At 36.3% G+C, this 12,771-nt stretch overlaps 2 protein-coding genes across 4 annotated transcripts in view; one reads left to right on the top strand and one right to left on the bottom strand.

Moving 5' to 3' along the window:
* The window catches only part of LOC107581689 (cytosolic 5'-nucleotidase 3-like), a 15,773-nt gene extending 13,309 nt beyond the window's left edge, over window positions 1–2,464 (bottom strand). Inside the window, exon 1 of the mRNA XM_016267308.1 lies at window positions 2,100–2,464. Within this exon, the coding sequence (XP_016122794.1) occupies window positions 2,100–2,237 (138 nt within the window). The 5' untranslated portion in view covers window positions 2,238–2,464. The remainder of the gene's footprint in view (window positions 1–2,099) is intronic.
* LOC107581690 (sorcin-like) overlaps window positions 1–12,523 on the top strand; it is a 17,374-nt gene extending 4,851 nt beyond the window's left edge. For 2 of the 3 annotated variants that reach the window (XM_016267311.1, XM_016267312.1), the window contains exons 3-9: window positions 7,256–7,324; window positions 7,534–7,603; window positions 8,193–8,236; window positions 8,400–8,547; window positions 9,329–9,442; window positions 11,164–11,222; window positions 12,273–12,523. In XM_016267311.1, coding sequence (XP_016122797.1) covers window positions 7,256–7,324; window positions 7,534–7,603; window positions 8,193–8,236; window positions 8,400–8,547; window positions 9,329–9,442; window positions 11,164–11,222; window positions 12,273–12,299 — 531 coding nt within the window. In that variant the 3' untranslated portion in view covers window positions 12,300–12,523. Of the gene's footprint in view, window positions 1–4,382; window positions 4,684–7,255; window positions 7,325–7,533; window positions 7,604–8,192; window positions 8,237–8,399; window positions 8,548–9,328; window positions 9,443–11,163; window positions 11,223–12,272 lie in introns of those variants that run through there. The other variant, XM_016267309.1, reaches the window with a different exon arrangement.
* The last annotated feature ends 248 nt before the right edge of the window (window positions 12,524–12,771 follow it).

Here is a 12,771-nt window from a genome sequence, read left to right as displayed (position 1 = left end):
GGGTTCCTCGAGCTGAAGGGATCCCCGAATTTGGTGCGGATTCGCAGCGATGTTACGGAGATATGGCGTTGAAAGTTCCAATGGTTTTCCATAGACTTAAGCTTCAAAAGCGTTTTATCCAGGTCGCCAGTAGCAAACAATGGAGCTCTGCTGGACAAACTAAGTAATTACACCATTTCAAGCATTTTATCGGCGTTATATGTTCTGTAAAAAAATGGCATATTCGCCGATACGATATGTCTTGTTTGTTGATGAACGTTTTATAAACAAGGCCCAGTTCGACGCTGGATTTGCACATGGTTTGATACTGAAGGATGGAGCAGTCCCAGCAATAAAAGATCCCGGTCATGATTCAGAACTGCAGACGGTATGTGAAACTACATCAAATGTCTGTGTTTTGTTGGCAGTGGAGCTCAAGTGCTAGTCAATCTTTAGCTCCGCCCACGGCACGCCTCAAGGAGCTCAGCTGAACATTAAAAATCTTACTGTTCAAAAACTTTTGACTGGTATGTTAGCCTATAGTTTGAAGTAAAAAAAATATTACTATTAATAAGGAGAGTCTGAGATTTATTTGACAGTGATTTCAGATTTCTTGTTTGTATGAAGGTTGAATACCAACAAAAGGTGAACATTTATTTATTTATTTGCGCCATTTTTTTCCTAAAATATTATGTAGTTTTATAGGAGTAGGTTTCATAGAGTTGGCAAATTATTTTTTCATAAGTTTGTAGGTACAGACATCTGTTGTGGCCGTTCTTGGCCGTTTTTATGAGGCTTTCTTAATAGTGTTCATATCGATATCGGAATTATATCGTAAGAAATATATCGTGATATAAATTTTGGCCATATCGTCCAGCCCTAAATTTACCTCATAGCTGGACTGGTTGATTTGGTTCATGGCTTTAGGAAAACAACATTTCTGGTGCCAAGGCCGCTGAAAAAGTGGGAACTGCTGAACCCTGATGGGAGTTTCGCCAGAAAAGTTACCATGGCAACCAGCTCCTTTCCATCAAAATACTTAAAGCAATACATTTACTAAATAATGAGTGTAGTAACTACTGTACAGTTGCCATATCTAGCGAACCTGTGCTCCTTTCCATCAAAATACTTAAAGCAATACATTTACTAAATAATGAGTGTAGTAACTACTGTACAGTTGCCATATCTAGGGAACCTGTACATATTTTTTTAAGTATGGCATTAAGCCTGTAGTGACTGTAGTATTGCTATAAAAAATGTCATTCGATAAAACAATAAGTAATAAAAGTATGAATCTTCACAAATATTTTAGATAGAAAGAACACGTGGGATGTTCGACTGAAAGTGACACTATACAACACATGAGCATGAAACTGTATTTATTCTGAATAAACCATAGACTGTATAAAAACATGGACGCAGTGTCCGTGACGTCACCTGTGGAGTTCCGATGAGCCTTTTTGAAGCTCAAAGTGGGCGGAGCCAGCCGCGTCACCGCGAGTCACTCCCGGATAATCGAAAATAGGCAAAAAGGCGGGAGCTGATTGCTGAAGCCACGCCCACCTAGCTCGACGGTGGTGACTGCAGCGGCAATCCACCTGTCACTCAAGTGGCCACGCCCTTAATTATGCAGAATTTTAAGGCTTAATATAATTTTAACGGATGCGTTATAAAAAACATTCACCCCCCTCACAGTTGTCATGAAGGGCAAAATTAGCTATATAGACCAAAACATTTTTTTTTCTGCTGTAAATTTGGGCATTTTAACATGGGGAGTCTATGGGATTGACTCCCTTTTGCAGCCCGCCTCTAGCGGCCAGTTGATGAATTACAGTTTAAGTCACTTTCTTGTTGGCTTCGAGAGAGAGCGGGAGGTTGCCGCTTGGAATAAACGCAGCTCGAGAGTGCTTAATGACCTCTACATCCCACATACGTTGATAGTGTGAGAGAAGTGGCGCGCGCCGGGGGCCCTCAGTGCAGTGGCCCTTCAGCGCGAACACATCCGTTACATTCAACTTCTCTTCAACTTGACAGCCTCGGAACGCTTTATGCGCCGCTCGCTGGGTAAACGGGGTGTGAAAGCCATTAACTGTTACAGAATTTGAAATATGTGCACTCACCATCTCGATTATCTTGGTTTTCTTCCCTGCTCTCTGTTTTTTGGTGAAAATGTACTGAGCGAGCACGACTCCGCCGAACAGCGCGCACATAGTGACGCTCGCCATCGCGCCCACTTTAACCACTGCATTTCTGTCCATGTTCGCTGCTCTCCGGATAGAAAACAAACCTTGTCGCGCATACACTACGTTTACGGGCTGTGTGGAAAGCGGTACACAACCACCCTACACCCTATCTCATTTGGCACTATATGTAGTAGGCATCATGTCCACGTTATTAGAACTGTCTGAATGCACAGAATACCCGGATGATACACTACAGTTGTCCAAATGTGAAGTACACAACACTACATAGCAGTCTGTATACCTCAATGCAATGCGTGCGACTGGACACCCTTGCCTTCAGGGGGCGCTCTTTCTTTGCTGATTATTTTAGAAATATTGGTACCTTACATACCAAATTAATATTCACACCATAATCGAAATAAAATGATTAAATAAAAGTACTAATAAAATAATATATACCAAAAATATACAAAAAAAACACATATTCACTCCTGATGTGGTTTTCTTTTTCTTTTCTTTTTTTCCCCCTCCTTGCAACCCCCTGAAATGTTTAAAGAATGTTTGTTTTGTTTGATGTTATTGTATGTATATATATATATATATATATACACACACATGGACATTTATGTATGATGGAGATGTGATTGGTAAAGTGTATATTTTGTCATATGCATTTTATTGTTCCCCATTTTAGTGTGTAAATTGATACTGTTCAATAAAAAAAGAGAACAATATGAAAATTATTATTATTAATAGTAAGCAAGACGGCTGCTGTTTAGGTGTTGGGTCATGCAGAATAAGGCAGTAATATGTGCTTTATATTTACTAATAAGCAGCCAACATGCTAGTAATATGTATGCTAATAACCAGTGTTGGGGAAAGTTACTTTTAAAAGTAATGCATTACAATATTGTGTTACTCCATAAAAAAGTAACTAATTACGTTACTTTTTATGGAAAGTAATGCGTTACGTTACTTTTGCGTTACTTTTTAAATCTGGACAGGGCTTGCTTGTTTGTTTTTAAAATAAAAAAGTTAGATTTTTGGCAAATATAAAAGCCTTTACAAACCAAAAGTGGAATGAATCAGCCTCAGGCTGAAGAGAAAGTGCATTTACATCCGTACAGTAGAATGCAGAAGAAGACATTTCAACACACGTCAGCAATAAAAAAAGACACAAATGTTTGTCTAGAGTCATTTTTGCTTATTAGTGCGTTTGAACTGGATCATCGAAGGTCAGAAGCAAACAGAATGGGATTAAATACATAAAGCATATTTGTGTTGTTTAACATTGAATTATTGCAGGTTTGCATCATATTCGGAGTTGCATTATTTGTATTCATTTTGAGGAATACTGAATCTGTGTTTTTTTTGTGAGTGAGTTGAATTAATGCATATTCATATTTATTTTAGAACTACAGTAACGTCTGATTTCTCTCAACATGGGGACAGGAGAGCTGTCCATCAATAAATTGGGGGGGAAAAGTAACTCAGATATGATCTTGTAAATTAAAAAGTAATGCGTTACTTTACTAGTTACTTGAAAAAAGTAATCTGATTACGTAACTCGCGTTACTTGTAGTGCGCTACCCCCAACACTGCTGATAACTAAAGCAACTACACTGCAAAAAATGCTTTTCTAGCTTAGATCTTTTGTCTTGTTTCCAGCCAAAATATCTAAAAATTCTTAAATCAAGAAGGATTTTCTAGACAAGTAAAATGGTCTTGTCTTCAGAAAAAACAAATAGAATTGAAGTGAGTTTTTGCTTGAAACAAGCAAAATAATCTGCCAATGGGGTAAGAAAAATAATCTTGTTTTCTGTTTGAAATAAGATTATTTTTCTTTACTTGTCTAGAAAATCCTTCTTGATTTAAGAATTTTTAGATAATTTGGCTGGAAACAAGACAAAAGACCTAAGCTAGAAAAGCATTTTTTGCAGTGTAGTTAATAATATGTTCACTAAACTAAAGTGTTACTCAAAACTTTTCTAAGTTTTTAAAATTCTTATAAATACGCAATTCACCTGCCTCAGTTACACAAGTAGGCTATCTCCTTGTTCAACGCACAGCCTATCTACTAAAGATAATATAAGCATCTAAATATAAAGTATACACATTTTACAGAGATTTGCTTTATATATATGGCAAATATCAGCATTTGTGCACTCACTGGACAGCAGGTGTCGCGGTATACTCTGAACAGTCTTCCAGAAGCATTAGTTTCATTCGCTTCTAGGCTTTAAAATCCATTTCACAGTTGATTCAAGACAAAAGAATGGATTTATTTTTATTTGGATCGTTTATCTATTGCCATAGCGAGTACTAGTAGATCATCTTACGTTAGTAGGGGGGGGAAAAGACCCTGGGTTTGCCTAAAACACTCCCATTACGGAAGAGGGTGGAGATTAAATTCCACACACTTAAGCAGCATCAACTTGTCCGGGTTTGGGCAGTCTCCAGAAGAAAAAACCGCTCGTTTACAATGAATTTTTCGGGATACGGTGCACCGGCTGCGGGCGGGGTAGGATTTATCAGTGCTCTGTTCATTATCTGAATTCATACGCTGTACAATTTTATACAGAACGTTTGGTAAAGCCTGATGTCAAGCAATGCTTATGCTAACATAGTGTGATCAGGAACTTGTTTAATGTTGTTTAAATTGCCACAGGGTGTAGTCTATTAGGCGATGGCTATGATCTTTATCTTACAGTAGGCGCTGAAAAAGGAAAGTGTTAATATGTTCTATGGCGTTTAAAGCTGTCCTGAAGGGTTGGTAGAATAAATATGGCATTTAAGTAATTGTTGCTGGTCTGCCTACCTCTGGTTTACTGTCTAAACACACTTGGTTTTAATCAGCAGATTAGTACAGTAAGCCTTGCCCAGAACTGGGTGTGTCAGAGACACGACTGTAGATCAGTGGCCCCAGTCCTGACCCCACAGCATTGCGCATTTGATTTGTTTCTCTTATCTGACACACTCAGTCCAGTTCTCTCTTAATGGGGCTTGTGATCTGCATTTATTGTGTTAAATAAGAAAGACATAGAAAATTTGCAGTGCTGTACGTGTGCCCAGGATTGTAAATCACTGTAGTATATCACTAGGTCGGCCTTCCTGCAAATACCAATCACAATGCACTGGGTCAGCTGGCCAATCAGAGCAGACTGCGCTTGTCAAAGGAGGGGGATTTGTTGAAAACGAAGCGTTTGAGAGAGGCGGGGCATAGAGGACCTACAATAATGTACAGTATTTGAAAAATAATGTGTTTTTTGAACATTAAAGCATGTCAACATGTTCTGTTACACCAAATACACCAAATAATGATCTTTAAAATAGCATCATATGACCCCTTTAACGTCAAAATAAAAGTGCCAGCTAAAGTACTAATTGGTAATATTCGGTTGGTGTAACACTTGTTAACTCATGAGGAAATCACAAACCACATTTGAGACACTTCCTGTTCACACGGTCCACTGTTCTATACAGTTCTGCTTTATTAATTATGAAAAAGTTCTTGCAGAGAGGCTTCATTTTAGCATGTGCTTTCTAAATGATATTGTTATTAACTAAATTTGTAAAAAATATTTGTATTAATACTTTGTGTAGACCTGTAAACAAAGGTTATGTAGACACATACTGAACCTGGAATAAGTGTGCTGTACTGTATACTTTGCAGTATTATTTGCATGATGTAAACTCAAAGCTGGTCTTCAGTCTTAAAGGGATCGTTCACCCAAAAATGAAAATTCTGTCATCATTTATTCACCCTCGAGATGTTCCAAAAGTTTCTTTCTTCTTTTGAACACAAAAGAAGATATTTTTTAAGAATGTTGGTAACCAAACAGTTGCCGGTACTTGACTTTCTTTTTTTTTCTTCTTCTCCATACTTTAAATTGAGTTCAGTCAAGTTCAGGGTTATTTAAACACTACCCTGAAAAACAAATGAATAAAAATTCACTGTAAAAATGTGGTGACAGTAAACAGTGATTCAAGTATTACATGATGGCATATTGATATTTTATAAAATGATATAATGTTAAAATACAAATGGTAAAATAGACAACCACGTGATGAAGTTTCATCTTAAGTGTCCTGTCCATAAGCCATAGCTGATTCTCAAATATATAGTATGCACAGTGCACAGGGTCAAATACACAAAGACAAAATGCCATCAGGGTAACACACAACATTACAAAAATGCAATAAACATTAATAACATAAAATGTAACACAAAACACCCTACCATAAACTGATTAAAAAATGAATACATAAAAAAAATAAGAATAAACAAAATGATATTTATAAAACAATCATGTCATGTTTGTCAACTTAAATTATTCAGTAATTCATTGTAACTTGCTAAAAACCATACATTTGACAGTGTTTTACAGTAAAATTACATGATGTGATGTTAAACCATTTACTTAAGGTACTTAAGGTAAGGTAACTTAAAATCAAGCAATTAACAAGTTTTTACTGTACCATATTTAAAAAAAAATTGTGTAAAAAACAGTACAGTATAGTGTTCTCCTAGGTATACAAATTAAACTTATAACAGAAATATGCTTTTAAAATTTACAGTATATATATATTTTTCTGAGGAAAAATTTGACACATATCGATGAATCATCTTGCATTATATTTATAAAACAATCATGTCATGTTTGTCAACTTAAATTATTCAGTAATTCATTGTAACTTGCTAAAAACCATACATTTGACAGTGTTTTACAGTAAAATTACATGATGTGATGTTAAACCATTTACTTAAGGTACTTAAGGTAAGGTAACTTAAAATCAAGCAATTAACAAGTTTTTACTGTACCATATTTAAAAAAAATTTGTGTAAAAAACAGTACAGTATAGTGTTCTCCTAGGTATACAAATTAAACTTATAGCAGAAATATGCTTTTAAAATTTAGTATATATATATTTTTCTGAGGAAAAATTAGACACATATCGATGAATCATCTTGCATTTCGGCATTTCCAAAAAATAAAAAATAATAAAACATCTCTCTAATAAGAATGTGCCTCTCCCTATTTACCAGCATTTACAATGGCACTAAAATCAACTTCTTTCCCCTTCGTCTGTAGTATCCAGGTGGATTCCCTGGACAGCAGCAGGACCCTCTGTATGGATACTTCACTGCAGTCGCTGGTCAAGTAAGAGGGTGTTTCATTTCTTCAAAAGTTATTGCATAGAAATTCTGCTGAGATTAGCCTATACACATCAGTCTTTCTCATAGAAAGTTTAAATTCATTACATGCTACTTCTTGTTTCATTCTGCTGAACAATCATGAATGCATTTTTCTCTGATATGAATATTATGTAGTTATTGATGTTATAAATATAGGTATATGTTTTTGTTTAGGATGGCCAGATATCTGCAGAAGAACTTCAAACTTGTTTGAGTCAGGCCAACTTCTCTGGTGGCTACAGACGTAAGAAGGTTTATATATATAGTTCAGTCATGAAACTCTAGATGGCGCAGGCGACGGGTTGTTAACGTAACCGATGATATTTAGAGCACAAGCTGATTGGTTCATGCTGCATATGCAGCCAATGAGCTTACTGCCAAGCATTTATATGGCTGGCTAGCATTCACTAGAGATTCCTGCAGCGCGCTTTCAGAGTTTCTCTGAAATCCTCCACCTTCCCCAGCTCCACCTGTGTAGATCTGCTACGGGTTATTTTATGTGCTATTTGTGCAGCAGCAGTATGTCTTAAATACTCATGGCACCGTATCGCCATATGCATTGGCAGTAGCAAGTTCCTGTATTTGCTTGCAGCAGCAGCAATAATCTACAACTACAGCAATAACCAACAGCAGCAGCAATTCAGCAGCAGCGTAGCAGATCTGTTCCGCCAAGACCAAATGCATTAACATTGTCATATCCATCACCATGTTAAATCTTCCGAGAGTTGTCATGATTGAACTTAATTTAATAGTGATGCAGAATGTGCAGAATTTCCCATAATTGTAAACTGAAAGTATTTGCAGATTTGTAACAATCATTCTTTGTCTTGCAGCTTTCAACATTGAGACATGTAGACTGATGATCAGCATGCTGGATGTATCCTTCTCACTTACACTGAAGACATTTCAGACCTAAACCGATTTTCAAAACTGAATGTATTAGACTTTACTACTATGCCAACCCGCCAACCCTGGTTCTAAATGACTTATGTCCATTTCTTGAACTTGTTTTTTTTTTCCATAACTTAGCTGTTCATCAGAGAGACATGTCTTGCTCGATGGGCTTCAATGAGTTTAAGGAGTTGTGGGCGGTGCTCAGTGGCTGGAAGCAGCACTTCATGAGCATTGACAGGGACATGAGTGGCACAGTCGACCCACAGGAAATGAGCCAGGCTGTTTCCTCTATGGGTAAAACTTCAGAATCAGTATCAGATTTCTCATGAGAGGTTAGTTTGGAGACCAATTCTCAACATTAACTATTAACTAAGACTTTTGCAGAATTAAACTCCTAATTTGTATTTCAATAGTATTTCAATAGTAAGGTAGTTAATAAGTTTAGGTATGGGGCAGGGTTAAGGGAACTAAAATATGGTCATGCAGAATAAGGCATTAATATTTGCTCTATAAGTACTAATAAACAGCCAATATGCTAGTAATATGCATGCCAATAAGCAACTAGGTAATAGTGAGAATTGGTCCCTAAACTAAAGAAAATAGTCCTCAATTCATCTCGACTTCAATCCATATTCTTTCTTTGAGCTGAACAGAGAGCTATTGAAAAAGCAGTGACAATGCAGCCAAGAGTTCCTGTGAAATGAAACTCTCCTCTTCCAGTGCTTATTCTGTTCTGAATTACCATATAGAAAATCTATGGTAATGGTATATTAAAGACTTTAGTTAATGAGTAATAAGGTTATGATGTCTGAATAATTCAGGCCAATTGTTTATACAACTGCTAGATCCAAGGATTTCCTTTAGCAGTGCTGTGGATAAATGAATAAAAAGACAATGGAATTATCTGTAGGGCCTTTTATTTGTGCTTCCTGGCGAGAAAGCAAAACGGGGGTGGGGGACAGCATTGATGCAATTTGATTTCCATCTGACTAATTATTGGCAAGAGGTTTAAATGGAATGTGAATAAAGTGCATGAATGTGTTTTTTTTAAGATCTCGGTGTGTCATGTTTGCAGGGTACAGGCTGAGTCCTCAGGCCATGAACTGCATAATTAAGCGTTACAGCTCTAATGGGAAGATCTCATTTGATGATTATGTCGCTTGCTGTGTCAAACTGAGGAGCTTGACTGGTAAGTATGAAAAAAATCTTAATGATTTTTTTTTGTCTTCTTAAATTCTGATTGTAAATGGAGCTTTCCATTTAGTCAGCTATTAGGTTGAATTATGCCTGTTCCACATATTGTGTCAGTTTTCTGACAGAAAAAAAGTTATTTCTAGGTTATTGCTCTGAATATTTTCTTAAATAATGAAAAAAATATATATGTTTTTTGGGAGGGTGTAATTGAAAACTACTATAAACTTGATCCTCATGAAATCGTGTGTACATGAATAGAAGGACAACCCTTAAAGGGGTCATATGATGCTATTTTAAAGATCATTATTTTGTGTATTTGGTGTAACAGAATAAGTTGACATGCTTTAATGTTCAAAAAAACACATTATTTTTCAAATACTGTACATTATTGTAGGTCCTCTATGCCCCGCCTCTCTCAAACACGTCGTTTTCAACAAAGCCCCCTTCTTTGAATAGCACAGTCTGCTCTGATTGGCCAGCTGACCCAGTGCATTGTGATTGGCCGAACACCACAAGCCCGCGTCGGAAATGTAACGCCCCTTACCATAATCGCGAGCTTCAGCTTTCAAAGTAAATATCAAGACAGTTAATAATGTCGTTAGTTTTACCATCAGTTCAAGCCCGAAATTGTGTCTGTCGCGTGACAAACACAGTGATGATGCAGTACACAAGCCGCAGTTAAGACAGCTGATGTGCTATGATTTCTGACAGGCAGTTCACTCTCCTGTGATGTGACCCTGTTCCCCTCACACACACACACACACACACACGACGCGTTACTCTGCGCTGCGCAAAACTCTGCATTTGAACAGTCAATAGCAAATACTTAAACTAGTAACAAAACATACTTACAGTCGCTGATTCAGAAGCGCCAGATTGTCATAGCAAAGTCAGAATTGACCTTTTTTTTTTTTTTTTTTTTTTTCAGAAATGGCCTTTGTGCACAGCGAGCCTTGTACTCTTCTAGGTTCAAAAAACTGTCGTCCATAAAATGCGTTGCACAAATTCGAACATCTGGGTTGTGCTGTTCTGTTGTAAATAAATCTTAACCAATGATTCCTAATCGCATCTACTTCCGGAAGGCCAAATAAAGTGCTTTTGCTTTCGCACTGAAACACAGCGTCTCCCTGACATGGCTGCTTCAACACTACTGCTGTTCCTGAAACCACGCCTTCTTTCTTTGCGTGCACATTTGGGTGGCATTATGCTAATATTTCCACATAGTGATGTAGATATGTGGGGGCGTGTTAGAACGAGCCGTTTTAGGTAGGCGTTGGCTGACTCTTAACTTTTATAAAGAATATCTCTTTGGATTTGAGACTTTAGTCTTTGTAACTTTCCAGATCTTCTTTATGCACCAAGAGCTTGTAACACTCCAAAGAGAAAGGAAAATTTGAAATCGCATCATATGACCCCTTTAAAATAGAGCCTCAACATGCAGAGTGTTGACCGTTTCAATTCATTTCCTGATTTTCTGTTGTTAATAATCTGAAATTATACATATGCTCACAGAATATATGCAACAGGCTTTAGTGTAATCTGCGACCTTTCTGTCTGTCTGTCTGTGATTTTTACAGTTTCGGTGTTCCAGATTGACCTAATGATAATTTGACTTTCACCAGCATCATTTAAATTAAGTGATTGATTAATTAAATTGACTAAACTAATTATGTGAAAAATATTAATGTTTTTACTGTAAAACTGTCTCATGATCAGATGTGTTCAGAAAGAGGGACCAGGCACAACAGGGAGTGGCAACATTTCAATATGATGATGTAAGTCCTCAAAACATTACATGTTACTTAGGGCAAGAGAATGTTTTTTTTTTATTTTTTTTTTTTTACATGTGATAGCTCAAATAAAACAAAAGACAAAATAATAATTTTTCAGTAATCATCAGAATGATTGGACAAAGGCTAATAGTGGACCTCAGTTACAGTAGTAACTCACTGGATGGGGGACCACAGAAAGAGTATTTGATGTGATATTGGTGAAATTTTATACTAATAATTTGCTGTTGGTAGGAACAAAACTTTGCTATAAAACTCACCAGCTCCACATTGCTTATGCTGTGCTCTCAGGCCATTAAAACCACTAAAAATTCATGCATGTCTCAAAATCAGCTAATTGAAGGTGTACAAAATGGATTGTAGGTTTGCTGATGGAAGTTTGAGGGACAAAGCATTTCACGAAAAGGATGTGGTCAATGTATGCTGCGGAAAAGATTCACACAGTCCATAGATACACTGCTGTTGTACACAGGGTGAAACAAAAGTGCACTCATTATTAATAAATGTGCATAACCAATGAAAAAAAAGTAATTTGTTGGATCAAATAGGTAAGATTCACATGATTTAAAATGTATAGTTCATCCAGATATTAAGTTGAATTTATGGTTTTCATATGCATTTATAATGCAAGCCTCTAATATGTGAATTTATACAGTATATACATTTATAGTGTTGTATTTCAATTCATACATTACTCACTTTAAATGTAACTTTAAATGACCCTTTAAATGCTCCAGTTAAATGTTTATGCAGTCCTTAAGTAGTCATGTGCCGTGAGACCCAAATTGTGCTGCTTTGCAAAATTACTTGGCAGAGGAATTGTTTGTTTATTAATATATTTATTCAATTAATGCTATTACTTATTGAACATTGGTGTCTTTTATCCTATTGCAGTTGCCATTGTTTTATTCTATACATTCTAAAAATCGAATTACTTTGAATTATCTGTCATTAGGTAATGCAGATGTGTAAAATGATTGCATTTGAAGGTCTTACTGGTATAGATTAATTTCTTTCTTGTATCTCTTTTCACAGTTCATCCAGTGCACTATGAGCATCTGAGGTTCATGCAAAGATCCACGAATAAAAAAAAATGTATACTTCAGTTTTCATTTTTATAACTTGCATTTTTAAACAATTTACTTATATGTGCTTTCATGTCATATTGTGACAATATTGTAGTACTTTTACGATATAAAACATACATTCATGCACCATTATTCATATGTGACCCTGGACCACAAAACCAGTCATAATGGTCAATTTTTTTGAAATTGAGATTTATACATCACCTGAAAGCTGAATAAATAAGCTTTCCATTGGTGTATGGTTTGTTAGGATAGGACAATATTTGTTGCTACAAATATACCCCAGCGACTTAAGACTGGTTTTGTGCTCCAGGGTCACATATGACCAAGTAAGCAATGCATCTTCACCAATGACATTTTAATGTCTATTCACTCAAATGTAACATATATCCTATATCAAGTTTTTGTATCAAAGCAGCTATGCAGAAATCCATGATATTAATATT

The sequence above is a fragment of the Sinocyclocheilus grahami genome, unplaced genomic scaffold, assembly GCF_001515645.1.
Source record: "Sinocyclocheilus grahami isolate Dianchi unplaced genomic scaffold, SAMN03320097.WGS_v1.1 scaffold37.1, whole genome shotgun sequence".
Taxonomy (NCBI): Eukaryota; Metazoa; Chordata; class Actinopteri; order Cypriniformes; family Cyprinidae; genus Sinocyclocheilus; species Sinocyclocheilus grahami.
Note: the sequence above shows the minus strand (reverse complement) of the source record. Positions and strands in the feature narration are given on the sequence as shown.